Source organism: Aphelocoma coerulescens, chromosome 11 (assembly GCF_041296385.1).
Source record: "Aphelocoma coerulescens isolate FSJ_1873_10779 chromosome 11, UR_Acoe_1.0, whole genome shotgun sequence".
Classification (NCBI taxonomy): domain Eukaryota; kingdom Metazoa; phylum Chordata; class Aves; order Passeriformes; family Corvidae; genus Aphelocoma; species Aphelocoma coerulescens.
Window position 1 is genome coordinate 11,112,583 of NC_091025.1, and position 16,350 is coordinate 11,128,932.

At 37.8% G+C, this 16,350-nt stretch overlaps 1 protein-coding gene across 8 annotated transcripts in view; it reads right to left on the bottom strand.

The window, feature by feature from the left end:
• Nucleotides 1-16,146, bottom strand: part of FTO (FTO alpha-ketoglutarate dependent dioxygenase) — a 330,070-nt gene extending 313,924 nt beyond the window's left edge. For all 8 annotated transcript variants that reach the window (XR_011154586.1, XR_011154585.1, XM_069027336.1 and 5 more), the window contains exon 1: nt 15,865-16,146. Coding sequence is in view for 6 of the 8 variants with exons in the window: in XM_069027336.1 (XP_068883437.1) it covers nt 15,865-15,903 (39 nt within the window). In the remaining 2 variants the exon portion in view is untranslated. The remainder of the gene's footprint in view (nt 1-15,864) is intronic.
• Nucleotides 16,147-16,350: the final 204 nt, after the last annotated feature.

Sequence of the window (16,350 nt, forward strand, 5' to 3'; positions counted from 1 at the left end):
AAGCACAAGTCTACTTTATAGCACAAGTCTACTTGATACCATAGCATCACCCCAACTTTAAGGAAACTGGATTTTTGAGGCAAAATTACCCTAGCCTAAGTACCATTTCAACAAGTTGAAAAGAACTGTCTGCTTAAAGCCATTTTACAGGATGGTCTGACAGTTATCTCCTGTTTCGCATGCCTTATAAAAATTTTCCAAACTATTAAGGCAAACCAAAGTTAATTATTTAAGCTTCAGAAGAATATAATGTCAGAATTTTCGGGATCTAACAAGACACACTTTACTGGCCTGATTCAAATGAGTTAACATTGACTTTCTAAATTTCATCTTCTATGGACATTAAACCCAATACCAACAGATTTCTACCTTCTTCATGAATACTCAGAGCTTTAGGTTACAAATACATTAATACGCTTGATTTGCTAACAGCCAAAACTAGACCAAAGTTATGGGGTTTATGCTTTTTTAAAAAGGCTTCCATGCCTTTTAAAGAAACTTCTTCAATTTCTCTCATGAATATTCACTTATGATTTCACTCATCACAAAAATGCACATTTTGGGCATAGACTTTAGTTTTTAAAAAAAGTATCTGTTTGGCAACAGGAAGTCAATTTCCCATCCCCTGGAGTCTCATACCTCTAACAACAAAACCTTTTTAATTTATTAATGAAAATGAGACAAGTTTATTTTGCAAGAAACTCACACAAGAGACATCTGCATTTCATCTCATCTCCATCTTGCAAAACATGAAGAATGCTGAAACCCACTCTACTCTTAAATATTGATAAAGAGTGCAACAGAAATCTTTCCTTCATCCTTAACTCCAGTTTCTGATTAGTAGGAAGCACACCTTCCTTTTCAGAATTGCATAGAAGTCTTAATTAAAGCTTAAAGTACATTTAACAGTTTGAGATGATCCAGCTCTACAGTTTAAATCAACTCTCTAAGTTATATATATTTCATCACACACAGCTATAGCCAATGGCTAACAACAATGACTGCTAAATTAATTGTTACAAAACTAGAAATCTCTGGAATGCTACCAAGAAAAGGTCTTGCATGTGACACCAATTATTTCCAGAATACAATATTGTTACTTCTATTATCCAAGTGCATGATTAAACTCTCTAAGTTGCACAGTCCACTGGCACATCAGAATTTCAAGACATGACTCAAGACACATCAGCCTTTTGTGTCCAGCCCAAAAGGCCCCAGACAAGTGGAGAGCAGGGTTAAATGCAGAACTTGAACTGTGAGTGTCTGAAGTGGTCAGAAGGAATCTCTTGATACGTATCATACATCCTGTGATACCAAGGGCTCACACAATAAACAATCTCTGCCTTTCTTCATAACCTCGTTAACTAGTGCAAACCAGTTTCTTCTTTCTACCCATGAGTATATTTTATCAGTAGCTAGAAATGTCAAATACTTCTGTGGTAAACAGAACTATCCTGGCCTTTTTTATTTTCCTACACACCAGTACTAAAGAAGGTGACAATATAATCTGCCCCAGGCAACTCTATCACCATCCACAGTAGACAGGTCATTTTCCTTTTTATCAAAGAGGAGAGTAGGTCATCACATTTTAGTACATGTTGACACCACTGCTAGTAAAAAGAGATAAGAATTCAGTGCCCTTAAGGTGCCTTAACCTCTATTTTACCTAATACAGATATTTCACAGCTCTTACATTAAAGCCAGAAGACAGATTTGTTCCCCAAAAGAATGCACTACAGAGGTCTCAACCTTTGTGACAAGCTGGTATTTGTACTGCAGAGTGTATAGGTGACAACAAAGCACTTCCCTTAAGGTATCTACCTCTCCTTTATTTTGGGTAATAGGATTTATTTTGTTCCTGTAACACCATAGAGCATCGTGGATGTTTAACCTCTCAAATACACTTATGTGGCTTTTGAACACTTTTGAAAGTTGAAATAAAAAGCATATGCACACCTCCTGCCATTCTGAGAACCACTTCAGAAGTTTCTTTGCTTGATTAAAACATTTTGCTTTCAGTCAGGATATTCTTAATTCAGAACACAAAACAAAATAATGACACTTAACTGCTGTCATCTTTATTCACTGTGCTTTCACTTTCAAATTCTAATGTCTAAAGAAAGTTGGAAAACACTTTTATAGTGCTCCTTTTATCTTTTAAGGCAATGGGAAAAGACACCAGCTCCTGATAGTTAATACATTTCCATGTGTATATAAGAACTTACTTTTTATTGCATTTTATTTTAATAAACTGGTTTCTCCATATTCTTTTAAAATAGTGAAAAGTAAAAAGATCTGCAGGGCAAGAGCAAAAACATTGCAAACTCTTAGTTCTGACATGGACTGGACAGAATTTACTAAAGTACTTCCATTTGGAAAAATATAAAGACATGAACACACTTGCAATAAACTGCATAACAATGCTCAGTTTCTTCAGTACTCTGGTTGGAGGAGGAACAGGTATTCCATACTTCAAGTGAAAAATAAGTTTGTGCTTGAAGATTTTAAACTTTTCTCCCCCAGTTAACACAACTACAAAGAGTATTGTTAACTCCCAGTAGAAATTAAACCTTTATTTGTACAGTAAAACTAGGGGTAACGTTTGTCTGAAATGAAAAATAACGTTCCTTTAGTTTGAAAATAGTCAGTTTTTCTGTTAATTTTGGCAGCATTTTTTTTAAACTGTGGAAACCGAAAGGAGTTCTGATTTCAGAGACCATATCAACAAACACAATGGCTCATTATTTAAATACTCATTATTTATTTTTCTATTTAAATGCACTTAAATGATTGCATGTTTGCATATACACACACTTCCAAAATTTGGTCCTTCTTCATGAAAACATATTGCATGCTTATACATTACTCCAGAAAAGGGAAACACAAACCAAAACTTACTAACAGCAACTTCGTGGGCAGGATAAAGAGTTTAGAAGATAATAGTTTTAACATCTAATTGCAGACCACTTCATTTGCCAAAGAATTGTGCACATTTATGGCATGCATGCGTACATATATGTATGCACACACCTGAATGCATGCATTTTATACTCTGAAATTTCAGAGTAGCCACATGTCAATGCACTGGCAAAGACTAAAAATCAAAAAGTTGGGCTATTAAACAGCAACAGCATTTATGATTAAGAGCAAGAAGACCAAAAAGATCTCCATGACACAATGGAATATTTTAGATCATTGCCTCTGAACTGAGGTCTCTTGCAAATGATACTGTAAGCAGAAAATATAAAATCTGGTTCAGAAAACACACTGAGGGCAGAACTATTACGAAAATAATACTTTTTTGTTTCTAAGCAATCAAACCAATAACCACTACTATGATTCTACTGTTTTTACTAAATTAGCATGAAAATGTTTTGAAACCTGAAGAAAAAAAAAGTAATTTTATAGCCAGTTTGCAAGACAGTGCTACTTTTCTGGTTTGGAAAGAAGTCATTCTGAACGAGCTCTAGTGAATCTCTGGTTTTCTTAAGTTGATATTTTGTGATGTTATTTTAATATACCATTTCAATTATGAAGGAACTGATATATTTTGAGAGAAAATAGACAAGTTTCAAATCCAATAAAATAAATTGCAATTACAGATAGCTGCTGCCCAAGTGAATAGCAAATATTCCACTAAAGTAGGATATGCCACTTCCAAGCATGAAGCAGTTCAAAGTATTTGTTAATATATGATAGATGAAGTGATTTACTTACACACCAAGTTTATATTCACAATTAACCCAGGGTTACAATCCCCATTTGTTAAATTTAGTATAAGGTTCATCCCAAATGTTTTTGGGATTCATTATCAGAAGATACAAAGATGTCTGCCTGTTAAATATTTTCAATGTCAAGCATTTAATACTCAGTGAATTTCAGCCTGACTCCTCATACTGGATTTTGATGCTCTTTTATGCACTGTGTTCTGTACTCGAGAGAAAAATGACCCTTTTATATTGCCTTTGTTTTTTTCATGATAAATTCTATCTTCTCGTCAAGTCTTTTAGATGGAAAAAAAGTACCTGAAATAAACATTTCAGTCATTTTAAGTTTGCACAACTGCTTTACAAATCACACAGCCTGACCTCCTTCTATGATATTACATTACAGCAAGATCCAAAATAACATTCCAGTTTGACAGCTAACCTCAGGCACCACTGGTCTGGTATCTCGCTGCTTATACTGCTGGCTGAAAAGCTGATAGGATACGCAAGACAAGCTGAGAGTTTAACTGGCAGAGCTGTTCAAATCTAAATTGTGCTATTTGAAACTTAGACCACAGGAGACAACAGTTCACTTTTTACCATGGCAGCAGAATCAACCTCTTGGCCCTGTGAAACTCATACGAATACATTTAGCACACACACAAAAATATCTCCCTATATTATGATCAAAGACATATTCAACACACATTTTTTATGCACATTCAATTGTCCTGTTGACAGTCTTGGAAGTTAAGTAATATGGACTGCTGCACATAGGTTTCAAACCTTGATGGAGCCCAATGGCAGGCTACTTTTGACAGTCAAATAATGACAAGCACGTTGCAGGCCAATGCCCGTCACTCATGAACATCTTGGTCTGCTCCAACCGTTGCGCGGCAACAAAGTGGGCGGTCAAAGGTTAAGTTCGAAGAAGACAGCGATGAAGGGCAACTGTCATGCACCACTGAGTACTGTGAGGCAGCAAGGAGTGGTTGTCTTCTCAAGAACATGCAAAATGTTCTCATTCTGTCCAGGCAGACACATATTTGAAGGTCCTAAATGAGACCACTGCCAATTCACAAAGAGCCAAACTGACAGCATGCCATTCAAACTGTCTCTCTCAAATTTGGCTTTTTAATTTTTTTTTTTTTTATTTCAAATCACAAATGCATGTAAAGTATAAGATTAAACAGAACTCCCAGCAGTTCTTTTAAGCAAGGCACATTTGGCAGGGTAGGAAGTGTCTCAGGAGAGACATCTAAACTTTTTCCCCTCTCGTTCTTTAAATATTTAGAAGAAGCTCAATTATTTCACAAGAAATTCTTCCATTTTCTTGTATGCATGCATTTATTTCCAAAATTACATCTGTTGTAACCCTTGTTCTAAATACTGGTGTTTCTTCCAGTACTAAAAACCAGAGTCTAACACCTTACAATTAGGTCTAATTCCTGGAATTTTAATTCCACATTTGTATATTAATATCACAACAGAAGCATACATTAAAGTATGCAAAATAAATACTTTGCATCAGTCTCTAAATATTCTAAGCATTTCTGTTATAAATGGCACAATAACCGTACATTCCATTTGTTTAAAAGCACTGTTTTGTGTGGAGTTATGGCTTGAACAGCAAGATTAACAATGAAATTGCATTATTTTGCATAAAACATATACATCTTACTTTTAAACCATTGCCAGTAAAGATGTATATTTCTTACTTACACATTTAAATTATGTGATCATGGTCATGTTTGCCTCTATTAACATATAAAAGACTTCAGGAAAAATAGAAATACTTTTTTCTATTAGATAAACAGTGATGTGTCTCATCTTTCATATGAATGAACGCTTGACACTAAATTTAATCAGGCTGACAAAGGATCATATGGGTTAGCTCCCTATGCCCTTTTCATGAACAGTCCATCTCTCCTGCACTTACGGGGCCAAAAATTGCCCTCTCACAAAACAGATCAACATGCAAAGTGCTTGTTTCTTTCACTGGGTCACTGGCATCCTCCCACCTGTGACATTACTGTTTTGTACCACCTTCTGTCACGATACCAAGCCATTAAAGACCCTAATCACAAACTGTGCTTTGCAAACTGAAGAGAAAAGGAATTGTCAGTATTTATGAGGAATATGTTTGGATCATAAAGCATAAACCTATCTGTCTGTCACATATACAGACACACAACACAGAGCACAAGCTACTTTAAGTAGACATTACATTTATATGTTCTATTGCACAAGTCATACTATCAATACCTATCAAATCACAGATAACGGCCAATCTACTGTCCTGATCACACTGAATTACTTACAGGAAGCCAGAACCATAAAATTATAATTCCACTTTTTTTGTACTGAGTAACAAATTTCAAAGCTTTTCTACACAGGCAAGAAATTATAAAGCAGAAATTATAAATTTGGGGAAAGATCAACATTGTCACAACATCGCCTTGCCAACTAGACCATGGTACTAAGTGCCACAGCCTTTTCTTAAACACCTCCAGGGATGGTGACTCCACCACCTCCAATGCCCAAACACTCCTTTTGTGAAGAAATACTTCAGTAGCATAAGACATTGTTAAAAGAAGGGAAGGCTGATCAATATCTACAGTTCATTATAAAAGTTTAAGCTATAAAACCACTAAGAACTTTGCTATATACTCTCATCAAGCATATCTTGCAACAGTTAAGTGATTATCATAGTTTTCTAAAGTACCGGTTCCCATGGTCAGAAAATTTCGTATAAGTTTCAACTCTTATTTACAACAATACTAGAAAAAAGCTTATGGAATCTAACTTGAAAATACGAGTATCAAGAATGCAGAGAAACTCTGAAGAACAAAGCTTTTTTTAAAAGAATTCCCCATGGTACAGTCAAGCAAAATAGGCACCCAGGAATACAAGCTTTTACTAATGCAAGTAAAATATTTTTGAACTCTTTTAAAATGGAATACAAGACTGTGAAATAAAAACATTGGCTGTACTCATAATCTGTTTTTATTTCATTTTTGCCTATGTATAAATGCTTTCCATAAGCACTTCCTATTGAACCAAGACTAATAGTGTCCATATGATTATATCACGGACTGTTTTCCTGGACAGCAGCAACAGAGGCTCAAGAAATGACAGACAGCACATACCAGATGCCTCCCAAGCTTGACAATGCAGAAGCTTAATATCTACTGGTTTAAAGACTGGGGTAAGTCTACACAAACCAACATTTCTTCCTGTAGTTTTCCTCAACTACCACCTTCTGCATGAAGTTTAAAAAGAAACAAACCACCAATATGGTACACATTTTACATTTCACACGCCAGAGGTGAAAAAGCAGAGCACTGAACATCCATAAAAGATAACTGACTACTGAACATCACAGTAAAACATTCAAACCAAAACAGTTTCCCTTCCCCATTACCACAGATGCAAAGAACCATATAACTGATTCAACCCATCTTATTCTAAATGATTGGCACAGGAATGGCTGGAAAGTGGGGAACATAACTGCCTTTTGATCCTACCTCCTGTCAAGTCAGTTGCACTATACTCAACAAATCAAGTATGTGAAATAACAAATTTAGTAAGAAGTTACTTTTTGGCTCCTACTTGGATAGAAGACAGAACTGGATTTTTTAAAATTTCATAATAGCTGCAGTGTATTAAAAAAATGTTCTTCTAACTTTTAGAAAAAAATCCAGGCTTACAGAAACAGCTCCAAACTGATCAGAGTTTTGGTATAATTTCTGGTGGTTCTATATTGTATTATAGAGTATGGCACTCACATGGTCCCACAATATACAATGAAACATTTCACTTGAAATCAATCTCCTTGTAACACCTTTCCACAATTTTTTTTCTAATGTAAGTATATTGCAAAAGTGATATGTTTGACAAATGCTCATTTTCTTTACAAAAGCTTATAAGAAATGTCTGCTTAGACTCTGACTCTAAATAGCTTTCCAACTCAGAAAGATGGTAATTTTCCTGATGTTTATATGCACTGTTTACAGTGAAGGCCCCCAAAAAACTTTCTCCTACCTAATATCATTAGACTAAATAGTTTGTTCTGGTTTTATTCAGTGATTACATACATACATATGCACCATAGCTCAGTTCAGTATTTTACGAACTGCAGTTGATGGCCATCACATGATTTAGATATCAGACAATGAAGTATTTCCTTTAAGCACAAGAGCATCATTACCTGCTGCATTGACATAATTTACACTAGAAGTAAACACAGAATTGAATCTGAAGATTTTTCCAGATCTTGAGTGCACATTCAAAATCAGTAAGATTGGGCTTCTAAAGACCTTTAACTGCATGTGAAAATCCTACCTATTTCCATCAGAGTAAAAAAAAAATAACTCCATTAAATGTGCATTTGAACATGAATTTTACCAGTTAAACTGTTAGTTAGCATTGTACCTAAGTACCATGGTTTACATGGCAGTAATAGAAATGTTTTCCAACCCAGAAGTTGCTTAAACTTACTACTCACTTTTTGGAGATTAAAATCTTTATTTGATCCTTTCCCCCACCCTCTATAAGCATATACAGGGTATGTACAATCATGATTCATCACTGGCAGGATCCAGTGAATTAGATTTCTGCACTCAGAGGACAGAATATCCATGAGATTTGGGCGATTTAAAGAAAAATCTTATGCCAGTGTAGAGTGGAATCTCTCTGGTGAATTACAGACAGATTTTCAGTAATTATAGTATTCACACAGAAATACACAATTCAGACCCTGAATTTAATATTACAAGGTGTTTGATTTCAATACAGTTTTAAACAGAACAGAATCAACAGCATATTTTAATCAGGTACCTTTTCAAGTATTCACTGCATGAAGGCCCAGTTGCCTGAGGGTTATGAAATAATACTAAAAACTTTATAATCATTCATTGATTTAGTTTTGAGCATAGTATATCATTTGAATCCAATGGGAACATAAAGAGCTGTTTGTGAGGTCAACCACAGTACAGACAGAGGCTGACATGATATCGATGGCAAGGTGGAAAGAAATTGCCAAATACAGCAGATCAATACCTCGTTTCACTGTTACACCCTTCTGGAGACATAAAATATATATCTGTACAGCTACGAAAATAATAATAATGAAAGTGGGAGATAAATGCTTCCCTCAAGGTAAACTATTTGATTAGCTGAGGGCAAAGGTGACAAGAGCAGTTACACTAAAGTAACTTTACAGTCTTAAATAAAAATGGTGGGAAGAGTAGCAGATAAAAGGGAAAAATGAAGCTGAACAAGTTCTAGGAGATAAAAACGTAATTCTTTTAGAAACTGGAGTAACATGTATACAAAGGCAAAAAACTGCTAAGCTAAATAAGGTAGAGCAGAGTTTCTTCCCATAATCAGACTCCAGTAACTAATCACAAGTGTTTTGAAATTACAGCATATAATTTTCTACCCAGAAGGCTTCAAATATGTTTAATCTGTGCCATACTTTAAATGCCAATAAATACTCATAACCATATTTCGCACTTCACTAATGAACCTACCAGAATACAGTAAAACATTACAGTGCTTTTCAGCCTCAGCTGAAGGAAAGAGGATCATTTGATATTTTGGATGTTCTTGGTCATTATGGGTAATTAAATAATTTAAATGGATGAATTATTAGAAGCATGAGAGCCCAATCCAGGTTCAGCTGAAGGCTGCATAAGTTTGATCATCAACTGCACAGGGAACAGAAACAAGCTTTAGGCAATCACTGTTTGACCTGTCTAGTTTTCACTAACCTGGGTCAGCTGAAACTGAAACTTCTCTGATGTAAAAGAAAAAAGTATTATAATTATTCGCCAAATTTTTTGAAAATCAAAAAATAAAATTGAAAGTAGGCCCTGTACTGCACCTCCAGGAGTGACATTTTACTACAGCTTTATTTCAAAAATGCTGATTTCCATCTGAAACTTCTAAGATTGTAAGCTAAGTTCAGAACCAGAAGACTAAAGGGTTTGGGTGACTACCCAGCTTTCTGAAGCTGGAACATCTGCTAACAAGTTCCTCAAGATTTCTCTTCAGAAAAATAGCAAACCCCAAAATTAAATTCACATGAAGTTTTATTTTTCTACAGAAAAGAGGAAGGATTTTCAAAATTTACTTTCCCTAATTTCCGGGGGCAAATTAATTTTCCTGAATGCTACAAACTACAGAAATATTTGAAAAATAATGTAGAGAACTATCATCATGTTTCTAGAAATTCGTGTCTAACACTGGATTTGTAAATGACTGTTTCTTTTGTCTCAGGGTTGCTGTTTGAGAACATACTCATGTTTAGTAACAGTCTAGTAGCAATTTACTAAGACAACAGAAAACTTTAAAGTTCACCTTACATCTGGGAGTGTAGCTTTCAGCTGAATAAGTGAACTCCACATCGTTACACAAGATGCTTTGCTCTACATATTTCTAGACTACTGCCTGAAAACTAAACTAAAGAGGCTGTTCACTAGGGAAAGTGGAGCTTAGCAAGAAACATATACTGTGTTCATATTCTTCCTTAGAAGGGAGTGAAAAATTTAGTGTTCTGAGTCAGACAAGGAATCAAAATCCCTGTAAAGGTATTGATACTCTAATACTTTTTAGGAACTGTAAAGCCTCTCTAAACAATACAAGTTGAATTAGTTAAATTATAATGAAGAAAGAAAGCAGGGGATAATCAGGTAGATAAAAATGCTGTCTCTTTTACCAGAGCAAAAAGCTAATTTAGACAACAAAAATTTTCTAAAATGCATAGAATGCTACTAGAGTCTTTAAAATAAACGACCAGTGGGGCATGTTGCCCCACTCCTGGGATGCTCCTTGCCCACCATGAGCTGGCAGGATATCCATGGCTGTCACTTGGCAGGAGCCCAGAGCAGTGAGTCTAACAAAAGGTCAGCATTCATGGAACCATCCCACACCCAGGTCCTACAGGGTATCGTGCACCTGAACAGCCACTGCACTGAGGCTATACAACTTAAGAGATGTAAGCTTCCAATTTAATCTATAAGACTATGAAAAAATAGATGAAACAGAGAGAAAAGGAAAAAATAAGAAAAAGTAGTGTTCCCATATTCAGATATGGGACATGCACAGCTCGCCATACAACTGTGTCATGTAGTAGATCACCAGGATCAAAGTAAACTGAAGACATTTAGACCCCTGGCACCAGACTTCCCTTACACTACTCCCATACACAGGAGCCTCCCAGGCCACGTTCCACAAAACCCAAATTTGTGCTTCGAGCAGCCATTCTCCTCACATCCTTAGCTCCAAGATCTTCGTAGATTTCAATACGTGAAGCATAGATCTGTTCTTATTTACAGCAAAAACAAGTGACTGAATGTAAAACAACACATTTAATAAATCTGCAGAGCCTAAAGTACCAATATAATTCTGAGCAGAAAGATAGACATGCACTTCTTAATTAAGTGGGTGATGTTCTAGTTAAAACAAAAAGACAACCCTGGGCCATAGCTAAGATTAAGCACAGGCTCTTGCAAAGGAAGCTCCGACTATTATCGATGTAAAGGCTTTAAATCACAAAAAATAAACCATCTAATAGTCTGTATTCAATAGTAAGTAGAAAGTCAGGACACAGACTGATTTGGATTAACACATTTTCAGTTATAACAAGTAATTTTACAGAGGATTAGTATCTTGATGGTCTGATCAATACTAGGCACTGCTGCTATTACAGATGAAGAGAAAATTACCCCTCCAGTAATAAAGTGTGTATGTCTCGGTTCTCCTTCATTTGCCAAGTCCATTACTGTAATGGTTCCAGCATTAGCAGCTGAGGCAATTTAAACAGCAGGAATGTGATGAATTTAAAAGCAAGAAACATTTGCCACTCACTCTTTCTTGTATTTTATTCTGCATATGCAAGGCTTCTACCTGACCATATCCAATATACAAATCATGTGTTATGTGACTATCAACACTATTTCTTAATTACTGTCTCATTAATAATGGGAAGGTCCAATAATGTGATTACCACAAAAATTGCTACTGGCATATTGGTTGCTGATTCTGCTAAAACTTACACACCGTTTACCTAAGCAGAAATATGACATGACAAGAAGCTTATTTAACTGCATCTAAGCTGTTTCATTAATTTTCCTAAATATAACTTCTAGAATAATCTAATCTGTCAATTAGAAAAATTTGTTTTGTTTGGGTCTTTTTAATGATGTTTTTTATCTTAAGAGGCAGAACAATAACTGGAAACAATAAATCCATGTAATACTAGAACAAACCACGGTAACAGTGTTAAAGTTTTTAAACTTCATTGTATGGTATGGGCAACATCTTTCAGCATTAATTCTAAAATCAAACCCTTAATCATGCTTTGAAGTGCTCTGAGAATACTTGCCTAATTTTCCTTGGGCATTAATATGCTGAAGCAACCTCATTTACCTTGTAAAGATGTATTCTTTTGCAGGCAGAAAAAATGAGGATGATGCAGGAAATAAGACTTTCAATGATATCTCAGCCAAAACACTGTATATTCCCTTTACCCCTTGTAAATAAAATACATACAAAGCTTTGTGTTATTTAAAGCTTTGTATTTCCTTGCCACTTTGTCCAACATGTCTCACAAATGTGATACTGCGTATGAATATCTTTGTAAAAGCCCTTGTGAATATTCAGATAGGTGCACATTGGTGCATTTATTATTTGTACAGCAATAACTTTACTGGATTGGGGTCCCAGCTGTGCTGGGAGCTGTACAAACATAGCAGTAGTGTCTGTGGAATACATTCTCTGCAGTCAGTATTCACAGTAGTGTGAATTAGCATAAACAGCTACATAAGGTATTTGTGAACCGGGCTTAGTGGTCTATTCCGAAGACCTATCAAGGCAATACCTTTACTTTAAAAGAAAGTAATACTCCAGACTAGCTGAGTATCTTCTCTTTCACATGGTGATGACACAAGGTGTTAATATGCAAAGAGTGGCAAGAGGAAGCATATACAGGAAATAACCAGAACTTGGCCTCTGTCATACTGAAACTTACTTTAAAAAATCCACTTTGAATAAGTAAGTCTTGACATCATAAAGTCTTACATTAAAGATTAACTGTTTTAACTCACCTGTGGATATCAATCAAGATAATAAACATCCTAAAAGCAGAAAGCTTTCTTCCCAAGTCTAAAAGGAGGAAATAGCCTACTTAGATCACCAAATAGGAGATTTGTTTGATTTTACTTTACATGGTACATTTCTACACCCAGTGAAAGAGAAGTGACTCTGACCAAGAGTGTGAAGGAAAAAATAATCAAAATAATTATAAACTGTATTAATTACAACTGAATTCTAAGCTAAAACAAACAAGCATGAACAAACCCCCAACACACTGTTTCATAAAAATGCCTTTTCAGCTAATGAGCAATATCTACTCTAACAGCTCTGGTTTTATGTTCAGAAGTAGTATTTGCTGTGGGGAAGACCAGAGAAGCTGATGGCTTACAACACCTTCAAAGGCGTCTTTGGAAACTTCAAAATAGTTGTGTTTTCCTGTCCACTTAAGACTCAAGAGAAATATTCTACAGGACAGTAGCATGCCCAACACAGTGTTCAGAAGAGATGAGTAGTTAACTTCTGGCTATGGTTTTCCTACTTTTTTCAGACCCTCTTCCCAGGAATGAATTTGTATCCTCCTTCTACTGGGCTTGGAATACCAAATACTAGCACAAACAATTTTATTTCTTTACACATTTAATCTTACTCAACCCAACTGAGTGATCTGCAAAGTGGAAATTGCTGTTTGACAGCACTGCACTCTACAGAACTTCTACCACATGTACTTGGAACAGAAATGTTCTTCTATAGAAGCATAAATCAAAATTTGCTATATACAAGAAAATTTGAGCCAGAGAACAGCTTATCATATATAAGAAACACTACATAATTACAAAGCAAAGGCCAATCAGTGGGATTCTGATAGACAGCATTTAACTGTATGCAATTATAGCAAAACAAGAACTTTTATTCAGGATTTAATTCTGGAAAACAAGAGACATTGCCAGGAGACACATAATCCAAACCAGCTTCTCTACCCAACCACTTCCCTCTCAGTAGTAGGCCTCATAAATCTTACTCTCCAGAAGAGGTTGGGTTAACCTCACTAAGATTTGGTTTCCTAAAGAATATTTTAATCAGTACCTAAATGGAAGTCTTGGCAGAACTACTACAATAAAGACACTGTTCCTTTGTCTTCAGCATTTCTCAGGTGAGCAACATAAGCTAAGAATGGCTAAGCCTATGGACTGAAGGGTGACTTGGAACACTGACAGGAGCCCAGCGATTACATCTCCAATTAAGCTGTAGAAAATAATCAGTATGAGGATGTTTCCATGGGGAAAAAAAAGCACATGTTCCTTCTAGCATATCCCCCCTTTTCCCACTGCTGCTTTCTCCTTTGGCAGCCATTATTCTAAGATGTTCTACAGGTTCATTTTGCTTCACTTCCAATATACTCGGCTTCTCTCAAGTAGTGCCCAACTTACCACATCCCCCTAGGGCATTCTATGAGTAGTGACACCTTTAAATTCTCTGTAAGAATCTCTTGTTATTTTTCATCCTTCTCTCTCTGTGCACCCACAACATCTAGTAGTGTCTATAGCAGTACTCTTGTTCTTTACCTCAAGCTTTTCTCATACGTTGCTCTTGACACCTCTTCAAGCGCCTTTCCTCCTACAGCCTTTGCCAATGTAGTTCACAGCACCAGGCCTTTACCCCCTCACACATATCCTTGAGTGATTATCTTATCAAGGGCAATTACTCTCCTAATGCCAATACATTCAAGACCCATTGAAAAGACAAAGGCCCTTGGATGGACAGCACAAATGTACACGCTAAAAAAGTATGGGTTGAGGGTTTTTTTGCAAGGTATTTATATTGGATGGGACATGTATATAAGTTTTGACATGTATGGAAAGGGCAGAATACAAATGTAACACTGAAATTGCTGTCTTTCAGCAACTTGGGATAGCAGAAAGACTAATTACAAAATGACCAGGTAGTTCTTAAGGAGTTGTTATGAAACTTACTAGTGCAAAGAGGGTCTAAATTTTTCTAGTAAAATACTTAGTTGCAAACTTACATCAGACCTTTTCCCTGCCTCTGCAGTGAAATAACTTTTAATACTGAATAGTAAATTAATAGTAATACCAAAACCAGCATGGTCCCTGTTCAGGTGTATGAGATCACCATTTTCAAAGGCATTTTCTAAATTTATAATGGAATTAGCCTTCCTTTCATTAACACCACTAATATCAGCACTATGCTTTCAAACAAGTCACTTACTGCTTCTCAGTACTACTATTCTGTAAACAAAATCAGTAGAAGTACAACAGCCATCAAGAGCTGAAGTCAAATATTGTACAGTGTAGTAAAACAAGCCCTTCAAAGGCACTGGAACAGTAAACATCCAGCACTCCTGTTTGCTTCCACAGACAGTGAAATAACATCTTCAATGTAAGCATGTAACAGCATTGCTTCTAAACACATGAACAAGAAAAGAAACATTATAAAGTTCCGGCCATATAAAAGACTTTAAAATGTTTATTTAGGTCAGACTTAGTGTTGAGTACTTCTAAATTTAAAAATTAAGGCGCAGTTACACAGTGCATCATCTCCCTGGAAATGTTTCGACAAAAACAGACATATAGTCCTTGCATAATTTTTTTTCATATACCACAGAACTCTCTTTTAAATTGAAGTATCTTGCCCAGATGGCACACGCCTTTACCACTAGCTCCTGTTAACGTCGTACAAGGTGCCCCTCATTCAAGGGGGGGGCGATCCGACACCTCCAGGGTAAGCAGACCCCGCTGCCCGGGCAGCCCCGGCGGAGCCCCTGGGGGCGCGGGGCGGTGCTGGGCACACGCGGCCGCGCGGAGCTGCCGCCCCGGCACCGCCGGCTCTGTGACCGCGGCGCCGAGCTCGGGGCCGGGGCTCCTTCGTCTCACAATGAACTTCACGGCGGCCTCGGAGTCCCCTCGCTCGGGGCTCCAGCACTGGAGCTATCAGAGCTCCGGTGAGCTCTGCCCCACACAGCCCCACGAGCGGCGGAGAGAGGGCTGGCCACGGGCACACTCCTCGGGGCTGCGGGGAGCAGGAAGCAAACGGAAGGTACCTTCAGTTCTTTCTCCCGCTCCCCTGCTCTCCTCTTCATGGTGCCACCGTAGCCGTCCGCTCGGAGCGGAGCAGCGCCCCAGGGACCGCAGACGCCCCAGGGACCGCAGACGCCCCGCGCAGCTCCCGCCAGCAGCTGCCGGCCCGCGGTTCCGCGGACAGTGCGCGGCCCCGCCCCGAACTCCAAGTCCCGGCAGGCCCAGGGCGGCCCGGAAGGGGAAGGGGCCGGTTGGCAACAGCGGCAGTTGCTAACGGAGCGCTGAGAGGAGCTCGGGGCCGGCGGGGGCTGTGAGTACGGGGGGAGCTTCTCCTCCTCTTGGCACGGCGCGGGGAGGACGGGGGCGCTGGAGCTGCCCGGGGCTGTGGCGCCGTGTCCTGGAGCGGGCGGTCCCCGGCTGGGGAGGCGAGGAGCGGGGCTGGCGGCTCCCGCGCTGAGGGTGGCGGTTCCAGACCCGAGAGGCTCCTCGCTCGGTGCCCGTGGGAAAAG